Source organism: Xenopus tropicalis, chromosome 8 (genome assembly GCF_000004195.4).
Source record: "Xenopus tropicalis strain Nigerian chromosome 8, UCB_Xtro_10.0, whole genome shotgun sequence".
Taxonomy (NCBI): domain Eukaryota; kingdom Metazoa; phylum Chordata; class Amphibia; order Anura; family Pipidae; genus Xenopus; species Xenopus tropicalis.
The window spans coordinates 742,269-764,833 of NC_030684.2; the positions used below are offsets into that span (position 1 = coordinate 742,269).

The window sequence follows — 22,565 nt, forward strand, 5'->3', positions numbered from 1 at the left end:
ACAACCAGTGTTACATCTGCTCCGTCTTCTTCTGATCGTTTTCAGAGTTTTTACGATGAAACCTATTGGAGGAAATATGTACGAGGATCAGCATCTATCTTCATGGCTTCCTTGCCCCCACGAGCAGTATCTGCTTACTTTGGCATTCTTTGCCGTAGTCTATATGGGCCCCCATTTGTATTGGATTCGTTGAACCGCCTCCTTGCTCAATTCCCATTCTCGCAGAGTCCTGCTGAGTCCCCAATAAAATTGACTTTCCCAGGTAGGTGCCAAGCTGCCAGATCCAACAGGAGCTTCTGGATCCAATGGAAATAGCTGTGGTCGAGTGTAACCGCATTATTGATCTTGGACCCCCTCGGCTGGCGATGTAATTGACTGTGGTCACGTCTGATTTGATCATCACTGCTTGATTTTTGATCAAGTATCGAAATGTTATTGGTCATCCGTTCCTTCCAATTGGATGATCTTGACACTTGGTGACTTCTCCAGCTCCCTCGTGTGTGTGCATGTCTTCCAGATGAGCTTCCCAGCCCAAGTTGCTTCTGTTGTAATGACCTTCCAAAGAAAAGAGCTCAAGGACTTGGGAACGTTCAGATTCTCTGAATTTATCCACCAACTCATTTCCTGAATTGTGCTCTGAGATAACGAAATGATTGGATCTGGGCAAGTGTGGTCTTTGTTCCACTGATTCAAGAATTCTATCTGAAGACCCCTTGAATGGATTCTTGCCCATTTCAGCCATCATCTTCCCTAACACCACCTGCATTCCATGCTGAGGGAGAAGGATGATGAATGATCCTCAGGACATTTTTCTGGACAGCCAATATTCTGTCTTCTGGGAGACCCAGAGTATGAACGGTTACCTTTATGGGTTGTTCTAGAATCCTCCGTGACTGAGCCTTCACCAGAATATGATCCAGGTAGGATTTGCACCACCATAAGCTTTAGCAAAGCCAAGATGTGAAAGTTCTTGGTGCTGAACTCAGGCCAAATGGGAGTGTCCTGTATTGAAATGTTTCTGCAAAGAACCTGAGGGACTTGTGATGGAACATGGAGATGTGCACCTTGCAGGTCTATCCTCACTAGCCAGTCTCCCTGACTTACCAGTTGGCAAATCCAGTGTAATGATTCCATCTTGAGTTGTTAAATCCACGTTCTCGTTGAATGACCCTGAAGCTCCCGTTTGGTTTCTTTCTGAAGAACAGAGGACAGTAAACGCCTGAAGTTCTCTCTTCCATCCGCACTTCCTTGATAACTCTCTTCATTAACAAATCTTCCAGATTTTGCTGCACAACTTCTCTCCTTTCTTTCTTTCTTGGGGAGTTTGAAGGGACAAACTGATACTTTGGAGGAATTTCCAAAAATTCTATCCAGTGTCCCAACTGAATAATCGACCCATTTGTCCGTAACGGGTTGAACCCAAAGTGCTTTGCACTGTGCCAATCTGCCACCAACCTGCGGGACTCGCTTTCTTTTCCTTTATTTTCTCTCCATTCTTTCTTGGAGCTTTAGAACTGCCGAGACCTACTGCTCCATCCCTGCCTGTTAGAGTATCTCCAAGGACTTATTGGTTAGGCTCGACCCAGTAGACTTCCCCGCAGGCCTCGTATTCTCCTATCCTGGGGAGGGAAAGCAGATTTACCAGTCGAGATTTTCCAAATGATGTCATCCGATTCAGACCCAAATAAGTGGCTGCCTTCAAGTGGGAGGGAGCAAGGATTGTGGGTATCAGCTGACCAAGCCATAAAGTTCTTCTTGCTGTAACCGCCAGTCCCACAGCTTTAGCTGCTAATTTAATGTTGCCCATAATAAATTCATTAGCTGCCTAAGGTTCATGCAGCATCTCCAAGGTTCTGGGTGCCAAGTTCCAGAGTACGTCTCATGGCTTTAATCAAAATAGACTGAATCAGAACTAAAGTTGTGCTCTTCACTGTCTTCTGACGACTCCGTCAGATATCTCCTTTTTGGGGATAGGAGATCTCTCTTTCTTTAACAGATTAACCGGAGCCACCATGTTAGCCATGGAACTGGGTAAGGTATCGTTCATCCACAGCATCACAGATTCCATTTGATCAGAAGAGAAGAGTCCCCACCACAGGCAGCCCCATCAGTAGACAGTAGGGCAAGATGGAGGCAGTAGGGCAAAATGGAGACAGTAGGGCAAGATGGGGACAGTAGGGCAAGATGGAGACAGTAGGGCAAGATGGAGACAGTAGGGCAAGATGGGAAAAGTAGGGCAAGATGGAGACAGTAGGGCAAGATGGAGACAGTAGGGTAAGATGGGAAAAGTAGGGTAAGATGAGAAAAGTAGGGCAAGATGGGAAAAGTAGGGCAAGATGGAGACAGTAGGGTAAGATGGGAAAAGTAGGGCAAGATGGAGACAGTAGGGCAAGATGGAGACAGTAGGGCAAGATGGGGACAATAGGGTAAGATGGGAAAAGTAGGGCAAGATGGAGACAGTAGGGCAATATGGAGACAGTTTGGCTTGATGGAGCCAGTAGGGCAAGATGGAGGCAGTAGGGCAGGATGGGGGCAGTAGGACAGGATGGGGGCAGTAGGACAGGATGGGGGCAGTAGGGCAAGATGGAGGCAGTAGGGCAAGATGGAGAGAGTAGGGCAGGATGGGGACAGTAGGGCAGGATGGGGACAGTAGGGCAGGATGGGGACAGTAGGGCAGGATGGGGACAGTAGGGCAGGATGGGGACAGTAGGGCAAGATGGAGACAGTAGGGCAAGATGGAGACAGTAGGGCAAGATGGAGACAGTAGGGCAAGATGGAGACAGTAGGGCAAGATGGAGACAGTAGGGCAAGATGGAGACAGTAGGGCAAGATGGAGACAGTAGGGCAAGATGGGGACAGGGGCCCCCTAGCTGGGGGAAGGTGCTGGGAGTGGTAGTTCTGAGGGCCTAGCTGGGGGAGGGTGCTGGGAGTATTAGTTCTGAGGGCCTAGCTGGGGGAGGATGCTGGGAGTGGTAGTTCTGAGGGCCTAGCTGGGGGAAGGGTGCTGGGAGTGGTAGTTCTGAGGGCCTAGCTGGGGGAGGGTGCTGGGAGTGGTAGTTCTGAGGGCCTAGCTGGGGGAGGGTGCTGGGAGTGGTAGTTCTGAGGGCCTAGCTGGGGGAGGGTGCTGGGAGTGGTAGTTCTGAGGGCCTAGCTGGGGGAGGGTGCTGGGAGTAGTTCTGAGGGCCTAGCTGGGGGAGGGTGCTGGGAGTCAGGAAAGGTGTGAGAGTCAGACTGGGGCCCCCTAGCTGGGGGAGGGTGCTGGGAGTCAGGAAAGGTGTGAGAGTCAGACTGGGGCCCCCTAGCTGGGGGAGGGTGCTGGGAGTCGGAAAGGTGTGACAGTCAGACTGGGGCCCCCTAGCTGGGGGAGGGTGCTGGGAGTAGTTCTGAGGGCCTAGCTGGGGGAGGATGCTGGGAGTGGTAGTTCTGAGGGCATAGCTGGGGGAGGATGCTGGGAGTGGTAGTTCTGAGGGCCTAGCTGGGGGAGGGTGCTGGGAGTAGTTCTGAGGGCCAGCTGGGGGAGGATGCTGGGAGGGTAGTTCTGAGGGCCAGCTGGGGAGGGTGCTGGGAGTGGTAGTTCTGAGGGCCTAGCTGGGGGAGGGTGCTGGGAGTGGTAGTTCTGAGGGCCTAGCTGGGGGAGGGTGCTGGGAGTGGTAGTTCTGAGGGCCTAGCTGGGGGAGGGTGCTGGGAGTGGTAGTTCTGAGGCCTAGCTGGGGGGGGAGTGGGTTGCTTGGGGGAGTAGTTCTGAGGGCCTAGCTGGGGGAGGGTGCTGGGAGTGGTAGTTCTGAGGGCCTAGCTGGGGGAGGGTGCTGGGAGTAGTTCTGAGGGCCTAGCTGGGGGAGGGTGCTGGGAGTAGTTCTGAGGGCCTAGCTGGGGGAAGGTGCTGGGAGTGGTAGTTCTGAGGGCCTAGCTGGGGGAGGGTGCTGGGAGTAGTTCTGAGGGCCTAGCTGGGGGAGGGTGCTGGGAGTGGTAGTTCTAAGGGCCTAGCTGGGAGAGGGTGCTGGGAGTGGTAGTTCTGAGGGCCTAGCTGGGGGAGGGTGCTGGGAGTGGTAGTTCTGAGGGCCTAGCTGGGGGAGGGTGCTGGGAGTAGTTCTGAGGGCCTAGCTGGGAGTCGGAAAGGTGTGACAGTCAGACTGGGGCCCCTAGCTGGGGGAGGGTGCTGGGAGTTGTAAAGGTGTGAGAGTCAGACTGGGGCCCCCTAGCTGGGGGAGGGTGCTGGGAGTCGGAAAGATGTGACAGTCAGACTGGGGCCCCCTAGCTGGGGGAGGGTGCTGGGAGTAGTTCTGAGGGCCTAGCTGGGGGAGGGTGCTGGGAGCGGTAGTTCTGAGGGCCTAGCTGGGGGAGGGTGCTGGGAGAGGATGCTGGGAGTGGTAGTTCTGAGAGCCTAGCTGGGGGAGGGTGCTGGGAGAGGATGCTGGGAGCGGTAGTTCTGAGGGCCCAGCTGGGGGAGGGTGCTGGGAGAGGATGCTGGGAGTGGTAGTTCTGAGGGCCCAGCTGGGGGAGGGTGCTGGGAGAGGATGCTGGGAGTGGTAGTTCTGAGGGCCCAGCTGGGGGAGGGTGCTGGGAGTGGTAGTTCTGAGGGCCCAGCTGGGGGAGGGTGCTGGGAGTGGTTCTGAGGGCCTAGCTGGGGGAGGGTGCTGGGAGTAGTTCTGAGGGCCTAGCTGGGGGAGGGTGCTGGGAGAGAATGCTGGGAGTGGTAGTTCTGAGAGCCTAGCTGGGGGAGGGTGCTGGGAGAGGATGCTGGGAGCGGTAGTTCTGAGGGCCCAGCTGGGGGAGGGTGCTGGGAGAGGATGCTGGGAGTGGATGCTGGGAGTGGTAGTTCTGAGGGCCCAGCTGGGGGAGGGTGCTGGGAGTGGTAGTTCTGAGGGCCCAGCTGGGGGAGGATGCTGGGAGTGGTAGTTCTGAGGGCCCAGCTGGGGGAGGGTGCTGGGAGAGGATGCTGGGAGTGGTAGTTCTGAGGGCCCAGCTGGGAGAGGATGCTGGGAGTGGTAGTTCTGAGGGCCCAGCTGGGGGAGGATGCTGGGAGTGGTAGTTCTGAGGGCCCAGCTGGGAGAGGATGCTGGGAGTGGTAGTTCTGAGGGCCCAGCTGGGAGAGGATGCCTGGGAGTGGTAGTTCTGAGGGCCCAGCTGGGGGAGGGTGCTGGGAGAGGATGCTGGGAGTGGTAGTTCTGAGGGCCCAGCTGGGAGAGGATGCTGGGAGTGGGTAGTTCTGAGGGCCTAGCTGGGGGAGGATGCTGGGAGTGGTAGTTCTGAGGGCCCAGCTGGGAATGGTAGTTCTGAGGGCCCAGCTGGGAGTGGTAGTTCTGAGGGCCCAGCTGGGAGAGGATGCTGGGAGTGGTAGTTCTGAGGGCCCAGCTGGGGGAGGATGCTGGGAGTGGTAGTTCTGAGGGCCCAGCTGGGAGAGGATGCTGGGAGTGGTAGTTCTGAGGGCCCAGCTGGGAGAGGATGCTGGGAGTGGTAGTTCTGAGGGCCCAGCTGGGAGAGGATGCTGGGAGTGGTAGTTCTGAGGGCCCAGCTGGGGGAGGGTGCTGGGAGTGGTAGTTCTGAGGGCCCAGCTGGGAGAGGATGCTGGGAGTGGTAGTTCTGAGGGCCCAGCTGGGAGAGGATGCTGGGAGTGGTAGTTCTGAGGGCCCAGCTGGGAGTGGTAGTTCTGAGGGCCCAGCTGGGAGTGGTAGTTCTGAGGGCCCAGCTGGGAGAGGATGCTGGGAGTGGTAGTTCTGAGGGCCCAGCTGGGAGAGGATGCTGGGAGTGGTAGTTCTGAGAGCCCAGCTGGGAGAGGATGCTGGGAGTGGTAGTTCTGAGAGCAGATAATAAAGAGGCCGGAGAGGCTGAGTAGAGAAATGCTAGAAAGACTTTATTTATAGAGGAAAAGGGAAAAGGATAAAAATGGAATTAGGACAGAAATTCACATTTTGCAAATTTCATCTTCTGCGCGGGGGGCGGGGTCTCTATTCCTCGCTGTCGCCTTTCTGTTGGGGGAAACGGAGATGGTAGAACATGAGTTGGCACCGTGGGTATCAGCCAAGTGCAGGAAGCCATCAAACTCAGGACTACATTCCCCCACTCCCCAAACTGCCCCCCTGATATAGAGGTGTTACCCCTTAGCCCTTATGTACCCCAACCAGTGGCTCGGGGGCAACATGTTGCTCTCCAACCCCTTGGATGTTGCTCCCAGTGGCCTCAAAGCAGGTACTTATTTTTGAATTTTTGGTAAGGAGACAAGTTTTGGTGCCATAAAAACCCAGTATAATGCCAAACAGACCCTTCTATAGGCTGCCAGTCCACATAGGGGCTATTAAGTAGCCAATTATAGCTCTTATTGTCACCCCAGGAACCTTTTTAATGCTTGTGTTGCTCTCCAACACTTTTGCCATTTGAATGTGGCTCACGGGTATAAAAGGTTGGGGATCCCTGCCTTAGCCCTTATGTACCCCAAGCTGAGCCCACCTTGCTGCCAATGTCCCGGCTCTTGGCTCGGAGCTTGTTGACCTGGGACTCTGCAATGTCGGCCCTCTCCTCGGACTCCTCCAGCTCGTGCTGCACCTTCCTGAAGCGCGCCAGGTGGGCGTTGGCCTGCTCCTCCTATCAGAGAGAGAGATAGAAACGTGTAAGTCAGGAGCCCATAGAACCCATGAAGCCCATAGAGCCAATAGAGCCCATAGAACCCATGAAGCCCATAGAGCCAATAGAGCCCATAGAGCCAATAGAGCCCATAGAACCCATGGAGCCCATAGAGCCCCTGAGTGCTACCGAATGGCCCAGGGCCCAACTTCAGCTTTGGCAGTTCTACAAATATCCATTAATGCAAAGATCCAAGTACTCCCTTAATAATGGCCGCCGCTGTCTGTGCCTGGTACCCCCGTGCCCCCCGTGCCCCCCGTGCCTACGTACCGACTCCTCAGCCTGCCTCTTGTAGGCCTTGACCTTCAGCTGCAGTTTGTCCACCAAGTCCTGCAGTCTCAGCACATTCTTCCTATCCTCCTCTGACTATAAGAGAGAACGCCATAGGCTGATTAGAGACCATGTGACTAACACGTGGGTAGGGGATCAGGAGTGGCACTAACTCATGGGACGTACCTGATAGGTCAGTTCCTTCACTCTCCTTTCGTACTTGCGGACGCCCTTCACTGCCTCGACGCTGCGTTTCTGCTCATTGTCCAACTCATTCTCCAGCTCTCGTACCTACATGGGGGGGGGGGGTACAGAAGAGCGTTAGGTACCCGGCACCCAACTGCCCCACAAGCCTTTCCAAGCTGCCCTTCACCCCGCTTACCCGAGACTCCAGTTTCTGGAGCTGCTTCTTGCCTCCCTTCATTGCCAGCTGCTCAGCTTCATCCAAGCGGTGCTGTAGGTCCTTCACGGTCTGTTCCAGGTTCTTCTTCATCCTCTCTAAGTGGGCACTGGTGTCCTGCTCCTTCTTCAGCTCCTCTGCCATAAGGGCAGCCTAAGAAATGAGGGAATGTCGTTAGAGATATGAAGGGGTAGTGCCCCCAAACGTGCCCCTCAGCAGAGGCCAAAGCTTACATCTGTGATGGCCTTCTTGGCTTTCTCCTCAGCATTTCTGGCTTCCTGAACAGCCTCCTCCATCTCGTTCTGTAGTGTCCCTGCATCAGTCTCCAGCTTCTTCTTGGTGTTAATGAGGCTGGTGTTCTGGGAAAGGAGCGCAAGGTTATCTACATGTTACCGGCCATACGAGCCGCTTGTTTGTATGCTGCCCAGGGTTCTACCTGTGAGTGCAAGAGCTGAACTCGTTCACTTGCATCCAGAAGTTCCTGCTCGGCCATCTTGCGAGACCTCTCAGTCTGTTCTAGAGCCACCCGCATCTCCTCAATCTCAGCCTGCTGCAGGGTGGTTCTGCGGTCCACTACGGCCAACTGCTCCTTCAGGTCTTCCTGGGCCCTAACTGAATCGTCCAGGTGGATCTGTGTGTCCTGGGTGGGAAATGAAAGCCAAAGGTTTGTGTCTGGAACCTTAAAACCTTCAGATAAAAAGCCACATTCTTCATATTATGCGGAGCAACTGGACCGTAATCTCCCCTCTCTGATTGGCTTTGGCTCAAAATTGGCATCAGATGCCCTTGGCCAGTACCACAGACAGAGGAATGGGCTACCCAAGCTTCCCAATTACTAAGGATGATGCCAACTGTACCTTCAGCTGTGCCTGCACGTTCCTCAGCTGCTTCTGGGCCTCCCCTGCTTGGCGGTTGGCGTGACCCAGTTGGATTTCCAGTTCATTCAAGTCGCCTTCCATCTTCTTTTTCAGCCTGAGGGCGTCGTTTCTACTTCTGATCTCCGAGTCCAATGTGCTCTGCATGGTGTCTATGACTCTCTGGCTGTTTCTCTTCAGCTGCTCAATTTCTTCGTCCTTCTCGGCAATCTTCCGGTCTACCTCTGATTTCACTTGGTTCAGCTCCAGCTGGATACGCAGGATCTTGGCTTCCTCGTGCTCCAGAGATCCCTGTATGAGCAAATGAAATACATCCTGCATTAAACAAGGGGCTCTACGCTCCACCTGAGTGCGTTAGTTATGCAGAAGCCAATCTTGCCTCAGCCTCCTCCAGAGCCGCTTGTAGGTCTCCCCTCTCCTGCTCCACCTGCTTCTTGGCCTTCTCCAGCTCCATGGTTGTCTTGGCCGATTCCCCGATCTGTTCACTGAGATCGGAAATCTCCTCTGGAAAATGACAAAACAAAGAAGCCAATGAGATCTAACTTGTTAGATTAGAAAGGAGATGCGCCAGGAGTAACCGATGAGACACCTCGCTAATGACTAGTTGTGCTACTATATAAAGTGCTTACGCTGCAAGTTCTTGTTCTCCCGTTTCATGGTTTCAAGATGTTCCAGGGCCTCCTCATAAGCATTCTTCATTTTGAAGATCTCAGTGCTCAGCGACCGGGATTCCTTCTGAGATGCTTCCAGCTCCGCTTGGCTCTCCTCGTACTTTTGTTTCCATTCCACTAGCACCTGTACGAGAGTGGAGCTCAGTGTCAGATCAGGTGGCAAACAGGCCTTTTATTTTTGAACGCTGAGGTGTTTGAGGTGTTACCTTATCAAAGTTCCTCTGCTTCTTATCCAGAGCAGCAGCTGCGCTATTGGCTCTCTCCACATCCACCATCAGGTCCTCCACTTCCGCCTGGAGCCTCTGTTTGGTCTTCTCCAAGGAGGCACATTTAGAGTTGACGGCCTCCACCTGCTCCTCTGCTTCCTGCAGGCGCTGGGCAAGTTTCTTCCTGAAAACAGATTAACACAATATTGTGAGTATATTTACAGTATGTTCTTAGTGCTCTCAGTTTAGCTGCCTCTTGTGATCATACTTGGCCTCCTCTAGCTCCTCCGTGCGCTGAATGGCGTCTGTCTCGTATTTTGTTCTCCACTGGGAGACTTCAGTGTTGGCCTTGGACAAGGAGCGCTGAAGCTCAGCCTTTGCCTCCTGCTCCTCTTCATATTGCTCCCGGAGCAAGTCGCAGTCATGGCGCGAAGACTGCAGGGCGTGGGCCAGAGCATTTTTGGCCTGGGAATGAAGAGTTTAGTATTATATAGTAACGCAGTGAGTTAGGTTGAAAAAAGAGACACGTCCATCAAGTTCAACTTTTTAAGTCTGTATGAAACCTGCCCAACTGCTACTGAGCCAGAGCAACCCAAACCCCATGTGAAGCCTCTCCATTTTGCTTTAGAGGCTGGAGAATTCCTTCCTGTCTTCAAGATGGCAATCAGACCAGTCCCCAGACCAGTACCTACTAAGAGCTATCTCCCATAACCCTGTGTTTCCTCACTTGCTAAAAAACCATCCAATCCCTTCTTGTATCTGCACGTTCTAAAGTCAATGCTTCTTTTTGGAATATGTTTTGATATATGTTTTGTGCAAAGAAGAAAAAAAAGGCAGAACCCAGAGCATTAGAGCCAGTGGTTTCCTGGTGCTTTTACCTTTGTTTCTTCCTCTAACTGTCGCTTCAGCTCCTCCGTCTGCTGAGTGAAACCTTGTTTTCCTCTTGTCAGCTGAGAGACCAGCGACTCCTTCTCCTCCAGCTGTCGGCTCAATTCACCTGTGCAATGAACAGGCAGTATATTAATTCAGTTATTCGAGGTTTGGAGAGACCATTATGTGTTGTTCGGTTCTAGGGTTCTAACTTAGAAGCTCGTCTTCTTCTTTAGTTTTATACAAGGAATTTATCTTTAGATCTCTCTGTAGACAATATCCTATGGACAGACATACGTACCGTTCTCAGTCTGCAGCCTGGCCTTCTGCGCAGTGAGGTCATTAATAATACGTTGGTGCTCATCATCCCTTGACTTTATCTCACTGAGTTGGTCCTCAAGCACACGGCTCAGCTTTTCCAGATTGGCCTTTGGGAGAAAGAAAACCGCATTAGGACAGGGACAAGTCTAGGGTCTTGTGTCTAACACAACAATATCAGTTGTTCTGGTACCTTTGACTTGGAGACGTTCTCTAAGTTACTTGCAAGGTCGTCAATCTCCATCTTTAGTTCGCTCTTCTCTTTCTCTAGCTTCTGTTTTACTCTCTGCAGGTTGTCAATTTGTTCCCCCAGTTCGGCAACGCTATCGGCGTGCTTCTTGCGCAAAGCAGCGGAAGTTGCTTCATGCTGAAGGGTGGACTCTTCCAGGTCCCGCCTGAGTTTCTGGAATTCAGCTTCCCGTTTCTTGTTCATCTCAATCTGGGCAGATGTTGCACCTCCAGCCTCTTCCAGCCTTTCACTGATCTCCTCAAGTTCTCTGGATAGATCGGCCCTCTGTTTCTCTACTTTAGCACGAGCGGCACGCTCAGCTTCTATCTCCTCCTCAACCTCCTCTATACGGGCCTAGAAGAAAGGAGAGCTGTGTTAGCCAAAGGAAGAGAAATCATTTTGCGTAATTCAATAACACTGTCCCACCACTGCTACATACCTGCAGTTCCTTGATCTTCTTCTGCAGTTGGCACCCTACAGACTGCTCATCCTCAATCTTTCCTTGGAGCTGACTTAATTCAAAATCTTTCCTGTTTTTGACAAGAATGTGTTAATAATTTGATCATATTTGAATACTAAACTGAGAAAGAACAGTTAATGGCAGACACTCACTTTTTGAGTTTCTCCTCTGTTTGCTGTTTGTCATTTTCAAGGTCCATGATGGTCTCCTGGGCCAACTTCAGATCCCCTTCCAGCTTCCTCTTGGCTCTCTCAAGGTCGAGACGGAGTTTCTTCTCTTGCTCCAGGGAACCTTCCAGCTGTTTATTCAGAAAATAACAAGTCAGTGCTGCTGTAGGTTTCCTATGGTGTTTTTAGGAATTCTAATTGTTGGTTGCACTTACATCATCCACTTGTTGCTCCAACTTAGTTTTAGCCTTTGAGAGAGAACTGACTTTGTCCTCTTCTGCCTGAAGGTCATCCAGTGTTTGCTGATGTGCCTCTTGCAGGGCTTTCTTCTCCTTGGAGATCTTGGAAATGGTCTCATCAAGACCTGCCATTTCTTCAGTGAGGTTTTTAACCTGTATACGTTGAGGGGAAGCGGATCAATCATTTTTGCTTTTCCTACTAAAGCCCCAAGTGATTGGATAGCATCCCTGTTCCACTTACCTTGTTTTCAGTGGCATGCTTTTCCTTTTCCACTTTAGCTAAGGTCAACTCCAGATCATCAATGTCTTTCTTCAGCTCAGAGCATTCATCCTCCAGTTTTCTCTTCTTGGCTGTTAGCTCAGCATTGCTTTCCTCCTCATCCTCCAGCCTCTCAGTCAGCTCCTTAATCTTGGCCTCCAAATTAATTTTGTTTTTGATGAGACCTTCACATCTCTCTTCTGCATCAGCGAGACTTTCATTTTCCTATTGGAACAAAATCGTTTTTCATGAATTTATGAAATTTCACAGCCTTTTTTACATATACAAGATAATTCCGTCTGCTTACCGACTGGCACTGCAACATGAGATCGTTCTTTTCCTGAAGAAGAGCCACCATCTTCTCTTCTAGTTCTTTCCTCCTTGCATCGGACTTAGTCAGAGCTTCCTTGGTTTTCTCAAACTCCTCTTTCATGTTTGCCATCTCCTTCTCAGTCTCTGCGCTCTTCAGGAGAGGCTTGATCTTGAAGTACAACTTCATCCATGGCCAGTGCTTGACATTCATGAAGGACCGGACATTATACTGGATGACAAAAATGGCGTCTCTGTTGGACAACAGATGAGATTAACTTTAAATTACGATGTAACATTTCCATGATATAGAGTGACTGGATATGTTTAAGTCTGTACCTTCTCTCTATCATCTTCTTAAACTCCACCCGCATCAGAAATCCTCTACACAGAGCCTGAGTACGTGTGATAAGCTGTGCCAACTTGTCGTCTCTCATTTCTTCCAGCGTACCCAGGAGACCAGCTTTAAAGAACACCTGCAAAAATGGATGGTTAGTTAAGTATCGCCGTGGGCTGATTGGTCTCGGGGCAGTATTTCAGTGAAGCTGTTCCATACCTTGGTGTGTCCAAATCTGTACTGAGTGTGATCAATATCAATGGAACCCAGCAATTTCTCACAAGCCTTTTTGCTGTCAATAAACTGTCCATCAGGGATGGCGCTGGCATTCAGGATCTTGTAACTGCAAGTCAAATACACATAACATTGTCCTTTTCAACAAACTGGAGGCACTACTGGATCCATCTGCTCTTGTCTCACAATGTTAACGAGGAGCAAAGACAAACCGGGAACTTAAGCAAATAATGATGGAACGTCTGAAAGTGAAGGAACACAAAAGCCATGCTTTCATAACCGATATCCAATATTTACCGTTGCTTAAAGTCTCCATAGAGGATTCTGCTTGGGAATCCCTTTCTGCAGATCCTGATACCCTCCAGCACACCATTACATCTCAGTTGGTGAATGATGAGATGATTCTCCATGATCCCTGACGGAAAGAAAGGAAACACCATATTTTAGACCAGTGGGGGGGATTATAATATTGGCACAGTAAATATACCCATAGACTGGTATTACCGTTATATAATATAACATTCTTGGTTAGGGCATTGTATCAGATGGGGATACTTTACCAGGAGTCTTGGACTCATTGGGAATCAGACAACGCACAAAGTGAGGGTGAGTGCTCCTCAGGTTGGTCATCAGCTTATTTAAGTTTTCCTGTATGGAGAGGGATAAGGGCAATCATGAAGTGGCCACAAAATGTTTCCATCAGGATAAAGCATTGGAGTGGTACTAATACTAACTCTGAAGAGTGCAGACACAGTCTGGAAAGATGAACCTTTCTTCTTTTTTCCACTCTTTGCACCATCTCCAGCACCTAGAGAATAAGACAGTAGCTAAAATGGGTTCTTTTCTACAATAAAGGAACAAAATCCCCAGAGAGTTGGTAGAAAAGAATAATTACCATCAGTTCCAGCATAGGAGGAGTAGAGGAAGGACAGGAGTTTAAGAGAAGACTTCTGGTACAGCCCCACAACTGTCTCATTCAGTGGGTCCTTGTTCTTGTCCAACCAGCCGCAGATGTTATAGTCCACGGTACCGGCATAGTGCACCAGAGAGAAATGAGCTTCAGCTTTGCCCTTGGCGGGTTTTGGCTTCTCAAAGTTCTTGCACTTGCCCAAGTGCTGGTCGTACAGCTTGTTCTTGAAGGAGGTATCGGTGGCCTTGGGGAACATGCACTCCTCTTCAAGGATGGATAAAATGCCCATGGGCTGCAAATAACATCAGGCAGAACCATGAGTTTAAGAACAAGATCCTTGTTTGTGGCTTATACGGAAAGTCAGGAGACACCCACCTTCTCAATGAGCTCAATACAGGCAGCCAGATCCATGCCGAAGTCAATAAACTCCCAATCGATGCCTTCCTTCTTGTACTCTTCCTGTTCCAGCACGAACATGTGGTGGTTGAAGAACTGTTGGAGCTTCTCATTGGTGAAGTTGATGCAGAGCTGCTCCAAGCTGTTCAACTGCAAGCACACAATATGGATTGGTGAGCCAGTGGTTCCTCTACTGGGAGGCCATTCATACAGTAATGGCACAATATCTAGATACTTACATCAAAGATTTCAAACCCAGCAATATCCAACACACCAATGAAGTACTGTCGGGGCAATTTGGTGTCCAACTGTTGGTTGATACGAGTGACCATCCACAAGAAAAGCTTCTCAAAGACAGACTTGCTGAGGGCACCGATGGAATTGTACACCTGGGGGGAATGGCTATTAGTTTCTTGAGAATGTTCCACACTATTTGAGGTTTACTCCTTAAGTTTTTACCCCTTACCTGTTGGACAGTTTGTCCCTTCGTGACAAATTCATTTCCAACCTTTACCCTCGGGTAGCAAAGGGCCTTCAACAAGTCGGCTGAGTTCAGACCCATCAAGTAACCGATTTTGTCAGCAACTGCAACGTCAGGATTAATGTATGAGACTTTGCTACTGAATGTGTCTAAGACAAAGGCAGAGATTGGCTATGGGGTGCCCAAGTGATGTACCTTCTGTGCCATCGGGCTCAGCCTGTTCCTCTCTCTGCTTCTGCTTAAATTTCATGTTTCCCTTGTGCATGACTGATCCTGTCATCTTGTATATCCCCATCTTTTCTTCAGCAGTGAAGCCCAGGATATCTATGGCGCTCTGTGAGTACAGACGGGGGTGAGTTTGCACTCAGTCCTAAGACTCAATCATTAACATTATCTCCAGGATGGTACTACTCACATCCGTAGCCATCAATTCCTCTTCGTCATCGATACTCTTCACTGCAATCTCCCCCTGGCTGATGAAGGCATAGTCGTACGGGTTGGTGGTCAGAAGGAGCATCTCTAAAAGGAAAAATAACCATAGATTTAGGGACGAGATGAAGCCATAAGGTCAAATAGTGCGTTTGAACTGCTGCTAAATGAGAGAAATGAGAGAAAAGGGGCATTACCGACGATCTCGGGTTTCTTGTTGGTCAGGATCTGGTAGAAAATGTGGTAGCTCCTCTCTGCTGAGAGCTGGAACGTAACTCTGGATTTCTCCAGGAGATCTGTAATAGTATAAATGATTAGGTACCAGTGGGCCAAAGAAAGTTCTGAATGATACAGACGCACGTGGGCTGGAACTTACAGGTTTCAATATCAGCGGAAGCCAGTTTTCCTGTGGTTCCAAAGTGGATCCTGATGAATTTACCCTGCGGATCGGCATTGGGGAGAGGTTAGTACAAGTGACGCGGGGAGACGAGAGAACACAGAGGAGAGACCGATCAACTTACAAAGCGAGAGGAGTTGTCATTTCTGACCGTCTTGGCGTTACCGAAGGCCTCGAGCAGGGGGTTGGCCTGAATGATCTGATCCTCCAGCGTCCCCTGGAAACAGAGCAGTCGGTCATATCATTGATAATGAGGTTCCGCTGGGAAGGGTTAATTGCAGTGGGAGGGCCTGACACGTTGGCTGACATTTAGGATGGAATTGCATAGCCCAAGCTGGCGTTAGGGAGAGATTTGGGCTGAACGTGGATTTCCTGCCGGTGGAACTGGTACTAAAGGGCCCCCATAGCTTAGTTAGTAGGTACGGGGGTAGTTAATGTTAGGCTTAAAGTTGTTCTGAAAGCCCCGGTCGATAGTGAGCAGAAGAGCAGCCTGTTGGACCCACCAGGAGATAATGGTACTGGGCACTTTCTGGTTGGTTATATAATGGTGGGACTGTGCCGGATACAGCGGGGCGTGGGCACCAGCGCATTACCAGCATGGCGAGGGGAGACACATGCATTACCTGCATACTGTTGCTCATCTCCTTCTTCTTGTTGCTGTCGCCAATAGCCGCAATTGTTGCAAAGTACTGGATGACGCGCTTGGTGTTCACTGTCTTTCCGGCCCCGGATTCTCCCCTGGGAAACACAAGAGGAGACATAATGACGGCCATGTTTCCCACAGGCAGTGCCCTATCGGAGCTTGCCGGGCAGCAGTACTTACGTAATCAAGACGGACTGGTTCTCCCTGTCTGTGAAGAGAAAGAGTGGGTTGAGTCAATGGGGGCACTTATGTCACTTGGGGGTATGGGTGGTGGCACTTATTGGACTTGGGGGTACGGGTGGTGGCACTTATTTCACTTGAGGGTACAGGCGGTGGCACTTATGTCACTTGGGGGTACGGGCGGTGGCACTTATGTCACTTGGGGGTAGGGGCGGTAGCACTTATGTCACTTGGGGGTACGGGTGGTGGCATTTATTGGACTTGGGGGTACGGGTGGTGGCACTTATGTCACTTGGGGGTATGGGTGGTGGCACTTATGTCACTTGGGGGTATGGGTGGTGGCACTTATGTCACTTGGGGGTATGGGTGGTGGCACTTATGTCACTTGGGGGTATGGGTGGTGGCACTTATGTCACTTGGGGGTATGGGTGGTGGCACTTATGTCACTTGGGGGTATGGGTGGTGGCACTTATGTCACTTGGGGGTACGGGTGGTGGCACTTATTGGACTTGGGGGTACGGGTGGTGGCACTTATTGGACTTGGGGGTACGGGTGGTGGCACTTATTGGACTTGGGGGTACGGGTGGTGGCACTTATTGGACTTGGGGGTACGGGTGGTGGCACTTATTGGACTTGGGGGTACGGGTGGTGGCACTTATTGGACTTGGGGGTACGGGTGGTGGCACTTATGTCACTTGGGGGTACGGGGAGGCAACATTAATATCATGACTCTACCTTGTAACATGAACTGATAGGCGTTATCAGAGATGGAGAAGATGTGGGGCGGAGCTTCTTGGCGCTTCTTGCCCCTGTAACCGGCGACAACCTCGGGGTTGTACACTGGCAGCCATTTGTAGGGGTTGACGGTGACGCAGAAGAGGCCGGAGTAGGTCTGAGAGGAAACAGAGAGACGTCACTAGACATTCCCAGTGTGCCCAGCAGGAGAGTAGCCAATCGGAATGGGGGAGACACAAGGCTAGCAATGGGGGGAGCCAATCAGGGAAGGGGCAGACTCACATAGATCATCCAGGCCGCGTAGCGCTCTTTGAGGTTGTACAGCACCGACGCCTCGTTCAGGTGGGTCATCATGGCCATGTCCTCAATCTTATCGAATTTGGGGGGGTTCTGGGGGTACACTTGGCTCTCTTTCACCGTTACGTTCTGCAAGAGAGAAAAGCAGGGATGAGTTGCTCTGCAGGCGTCGCTTCCTCTGCTTCTGCCCCGGAGGAGACTTAGTAATTACCCTCGCGTCCTCAGTCTTCACGGTGACTTTGCCCCCTTCCCGGGCGGTAATTAACCCCTTGACGTACAGCTCTTTGTCATCTTCCACGAAGCAGGTGTTTTTGGCATCGAAAGCCTTGTTCTGGGCCTCTAATCGCTCCTTATCAGACTTACGCAGGAAGGGTGCGGCCTCGCCGAACACCGCCATTTCTGCGTCGCCCATGGCTGCGTCGTTCTACGAGGAACATTTACACAGTCAGGGATGTCATTGCGGGAAATATAAGCAGGAACTTAGTACTGTTAGGGACCCCAATAAGTGCGTGCGGACCCCCAAGGCTGGCACGGGGGGCACTGGAGAATGAGGCACCCATTGCCCTATTGCCCTGTGGCATACACATTCCCTGCCCCGTGGCATACACATTCCCTGCCCCGTGGCATACACATTCCCTGCCCCGTGGCATACACACTCCCTGCCCCGTGGCATACACATTCCCTTCCCCATGGCATACACATTCCCTGCCCCGTGGTATACACATTCCCTGCCCCATGGCATACACATTCCCTGCCCCGTGGCATACACATTCCCTGCCCCGTGGCATACACATTCCCTGCCCCGTGGCATACACATTCCCTGCCCCGTGGCATACACACTCCCTGCCCCATGGCATACACATTCCCTTCCCCGTGGCATACACATTCCCTGCCCCGTGGCATACACATTCCCTGCCCCGTGGCATACACATTCCCTGCCCCGTGGCATACACATTCCCTGCCCCGTGGCATACACATTCCCTGCCCCGTGGCATACACATTCCCTGCCCCGTGGCATACACATTCCGTGCCCCGTGGCATACACACTCCCTGGCACGCATACTCACCTAGTAGTTCTGATCCAAGAGAAAATAAAACAGGACCCCCTGTAGAGAAAGAATGGAAGGAATTAGCACCAATCAGCCCCAAACCCAATTGCCGCTTCCCTACAGAACCCCCCCCCCCATGTTGGGCAGATGGGAGCCCCTGACTTTCCATTCAGATGCCATAAAGATCCACTGCTGTGTGGGACCGGCTGTGCGGTCCATGAGCACTGGTTCTGATCCGGCCAAGCAGGGAGCCCGTAACAGGCTAGAACCTGAGGCAGCAGAGTGATGGCAGGTACCTACCCCAGGCAGCAGAGTGATGGCAGGTACCTACCCCAGGCAGTAGAGTGATGGCAGGTACCTACCCCAGGCAGCAGAGTGATGGCAGGTACCTACCCCAGGCAGCAGAGTGATGGCAGGTACCTACCCCAGGCAGCAGAGTGATGGCAGGTACCTACCCCAGGCAGCGGAGTGATGGCAGGTACCTACCCCAGGCAGCGGAGTGATGGCAGGTACCTACCCCAGGCAGCAGAGTGATGGCAGGTACCTACCCCAGGCAGCAGAGTGATGGCAGGTACCTACCCCAGGCAGCAGAGTGATGGCAGGTACCTACCCCAGGCAGCAGAGTGATGGCAGGTACCTACCCCAGGCAGCAGAGTGATGGCAGGTACCTACCCCAGTCAGCAGAGTGATGGCAGGTACCTACCCCAGGCAGCAGAGTGATGGCAGGTACCTACCCCAGGCAGCAGAGTGATGGCAGGTACCTACCCCAGGCAGCAGGGGGCGCAATGCACAACACATAAAGCAGATACATGAGAGACAGAAGGAAGCACAGACTGACAGTGGGATATAATGTAAGGGGCACAGAGAAGTCTTACTGGGATTTACTGGCCATAGAGAAGTACAGCCCAGCGGCACAGAAGCAATAGTGTGAGATAGTGGGGACGGGGGGTGCTGGGGAGAATTGGGGGGCACAGAAAGAAGCGCAAGAATGGGTTAGAGTTAGAGAGGGAGCACGGGGGGCAAAGGAACCATACGGATTGGCTGAGGAACATTGGGTATGAGGCAGCATTAGCTTGGCTACAAGGGATAGAGACTTACAGGGAGAGAGAGGGATATTAGAGACAGATGGGGAGAGAGAGAGGCATTAGAGGGAGTTAGAGGCAGAGGTAGAGGCAATAGAGTGAGTTAGAGACAGAGGTAGAGGCATTAGAGGGAGTTAGATGGAGAGAGAGGAGAGATAGAGGCATTAGAGGGAGTTAGAGACAGAGGTAGAGGCAATAGAGTGAGTTAGATGGAGAGAGAGGAGAGATAGAGACAATAGAATGAGTTAGAGACAGAGGTAGAGGCATTTGAGGGAGTTAGATGGAGAGAGAGGAGAGATAGAGGCAATAGAGGGAGTTAGAGACAGAAATGGAGGCAATAGAGATAGTTAGAGACAGAGAGCAGTAGAGGCATTAGAGATAGTTCGAGACAGAGCAGTAGAGGCATTAGAGATAGTTAGAGACAGAGCAGTAGAGGCATTAGAGATAGTTAGAGACAGAGCAGTAGAGGCAATAGAGATAGTTAGAGACAGAGCAGTAGAGGCAATAGAGATAGTTAGAGACAGAGCAGTAGAGGCATTAGAGATAGTTCGAGACAGAGCAGTAGAGGCATTAGAGATAGTTAGAGACAGAGCAGTAGAGGCATTAGAGATAGTTAGAGACAGAGCAGTAGAGGCATTAGAGATAGTTAGAGACAGAGCAGTAGAGGCATTAGAGATAGTTAGAGACAGAGCAGTAGAGGCATTAGAGATAGTTAGAGACAGAGCAGTAGAGGCATTAGAGATAGTTAGAGACAGAGCAGTAGAGGCATTAGAGATAGTTAGAGACAGAGCAGTAGAGGCATTAGAGATAGTTAGAGACAGAGCAGTAGAGGCATTAGAGATAGTTAGAGACAGAGCAGTAGAGGCATTAGAGATAGTTAGAGACAGAGCAGTAGAGGCATTAGAGATAGTTAGAGACAGAGCAGTAGAGGCATTAGAGATAGTTAGAGACAGAGCAGTAGAGGCATTAGAGATAGTTAGAGACAGAGCAGTAGAGGCATTAGAGATAGTTAGAGACAGAGCAGTAGAGGCATTAGAGATAGTTAGAGACAGAGCAGTAGAGGCATTAGAGATAGTTAGAGACAGAGCAGTAGAGGCATTAGAGATAGTTAGAGACAGAGCAGTAGAGGCATTAGAGATAGTTAGAGACAGAGCAGTAGAGGCAATAGAGATAGTTAGAGACAGAGCAGTAGAGGCATTAGAGATAGTTAGAGACAGAGCAGTAGAGGCATTAGAGATAGTTAGAGACAGAGCAGTAGAGGCATTAGAGATAGTTAGAGACAGAGCAGTAGAGGCATTAGAGATAGTTAGAGACAGAGCAGTAGAGGCTGAGGGACAGATGAGATGCAGGAAGATGTTGGGGGGCAGATACAGTGAGACCCAGGTACCCGCTCCCTCCCTGCCCAGTAAGTGCCCCGGTTACTCACCAGAAGCTCAGTGCTGAGAGGCCCAGATGGCAGTTTATATAGAGAGTCGGGTCAGCGCCGCCCCCTCCCCATTAACTGTGCATAGAAACCCACCCAAAAATAACCGGACCCTCTGGCCCAGCCTCCCTCTCCCCATTCAGAATTACCCACCCAAACGCTCCATGTTTTCTTATCCCCCGGAGCAGTTGGTCTCACTTGTGTCAGAGAATGTGCCCCCCCCCCCGGCACATGTTCCTCTTACCCCCCCTGCACAAATAGTGTCACCCCCATCATCTGCCTACAGCCCCCCATCATCTGCCCCCCCACCCCTCCTGCACAGTATCCCACCCCTGCCTACAGCCCCCCATCATCTGCCCCCCCATCCCCCCTGCACAGTATCCCTCCCCTGCCTACAGCCCCCCATCATCTGCCCCCCAATCCCCCCTGCACAGTATCCCTCCCCTGCCTACAGCCCCCCATCATCTGCCCCCCCCATCCCCCCTGCACAGTATCCCTCCCCTGCCTACAGCCCCCCATCATCTGCCCCCCCATCCCTCCTGCACAGTATCCCTCCCCTGCCTACAGCCCCCCATCATCTGCCCCCCCCATCCCTTCTGCACAGTATCCCTCCCCTGCCTACAGCCCCCCCATCATCTTCCCCCCCACCCCCCCTGCACAGTATCCCTCCCCTGCCTACAGCCCCCATCATCTGCCCCCCCCATCCCTCCTGCACAGTATCCCTCCCCTGCCTACAGCCCCCCATCATCTGCCCCCCCACCCCTCCTGCACAGTATCCCTCCCCTGCCTACAGCCCCCCATCATCTGCCCCCCCACCCCTCCTGCACAGTATCCCTCCCCTGCCTACAGCCCCCCATCATCTGCCCCCCACCCCTCCTGCACAGTATCCCTCCCCTGCCTACAGCCCCCCATCATCTGCCCCCAATCCCCCCTGCACAGTATCCCTCCCCTGCCTACAGCCCCCCATCATCTGCCCCCCCCCATCCCCCCTGCACAGTATCCCTCCCCTGCCTACAGCCCCCCATCATCTGCCCCCCCCATCCCTCCTGCACAGTATCCCTCCCCTGCCTACAGCCCCCCATCATCTGCCCCCCCATCCCTCCTGCACAGTATCCCTCCCCTGCCTACAGCCCCCCATCATCTGCCCCCCCCATCCCTCCTGCACAGTATCCCTCCCCTGCCTACAGCCCCCCATCATCTGCCCCCCCATCCCTCCTGCACAGTATCCCTCCCCTGCCTACAGCCCCCCATCATCTGCCCCCCCATCCCCCCTGCACAGTATCCTCCCCTGCCTACAGCCCCCATCATCTGCCCCCCCATCCCCCCTGCACAGTATCCCTCCCCTGCCTACAGCCCCCCATCATCTGCCCCCCACCCCTCCTGCACAGTATCCCTCCCCTGCCTACAGCCCCCCATCATCTGCCCCCCCACCCCTCCTGCACAGTATCCCTCCCCTGCCTACAGCCCCCCATCATCTGCCCCCCCATCCCTCCTGCACAGTATCCCTCCCCTGCCTACAGCCCCCCATCATCTGCCCCCCCCCCAATCCCTCCCTGCCACAGTATCCCCCTCCCCTGCCTACAGCCCCCCATCATCTGCCCCCCCCATCCCTCCTGCACAGTATCCCTCCCCTGCCTACAGCCCCCCATCATCTGCCCCCCCATCCCCCCTGCACAGTATCCCTCCCCTGCCTACAGCCCCCATCATCTGCCCCCCCATCCCCCCTGCACAGTATCCCTCCCCTGCCTACAGCCCCCCATCATCTGCCCCCCCACCCCTCCTGCACAGTATCCCTCCCCTGCCTACAGCCCCCCATCATCTGCCCCCCCACCCCTCCTGCACAGTATCCCTCCCCTGCCTACAGCCCCCCATCATCTGCCCCCCCCATCCCTCCTGCACAGTATCCCTCCCCTGCCTACAGCCCCCCATCATCTGCCCCCCCATCCCTCCTGCACAGTATCCCTCCCCTGCCTACAGCCCCCCATCATCTGCCCCCCCACCCCTCCTGCACAGTATCCCTCCCCTGCCTACAGCCCCCATCATCTGCCCCCCCATCCCCCCTGCACAGTATCCCTCCCCTG

The 22,565-nt window shown here is 52.5% G+C and overlaps 1 protein-coding gene across 1 annotated transcript; it reads right to left on the minus strand.

The window, feature by feature from the left end:
- Positions 1 to 5,830: 5,830 nt before the first annotated feature.
- myh2 (myosin, heavy chain 2, skeletal muscle, adult) lies at positions 5,831 to 18,028 on the minus strand. Its single transcript, NM_001006804.1, is given in 40 exon segments — positions 5,831 to 5,966; positions 6,445 to 6,579; positions 6,889 to 6,984; positions 7,075 to 7,179; positions 7,271 to 7,441; positions 7,522 to 7,647; positions 7,725 to 7,928; positions 8,146 to 8,454; positions 8,543 to 8,667; positions 8,793 to 8,958; positions 9,041 to 9,224; positions 9,309 to 9,505; positions 9,919 to 10,037; positions 10,212 to 10,338; positions 10,422 to 10,811; positions 10,897 to 10,987; positions 11,070 to 11,215; positions 11,300 to 11,476; positions 11,565 to 11,807; positions 11,890 to 12,145; positions 12,231 to 12,367; positions 12,448 to 12,571; positions 12,760 to 12,877; positions 13,023 to 13,110; positions 13,197 to 13,270; positions 13,358 to 13,664; positions 13,748 to 13,918; positions 14,008 to 14,157; positions 14,235 to 14,353; positions 14,445 to 14,583; positions 14,665 to 14,768; positions 14,876 to 14,974; positions 15,055 to 15,118; positions 15,200 to 15,292; positions 15,699 to 15,813; positions 15,899 to 15,926; positions 16,634 to 16,790; positions 16,916 to 17,059; positions 17,142 to 17,354; positions 17,998 to 18,028. Coding segments are annotated over 39 exon segments (5,820 nt in total). The 5' UTR covers positions 17,343 to 17,354; positions 17,998 to 18,028; the 3' UTR covers positions 5,831 to 5,945.
- Between the last annotated feature and the right edge of the window lie 4,537 nt (positions 18,029 to 22,565).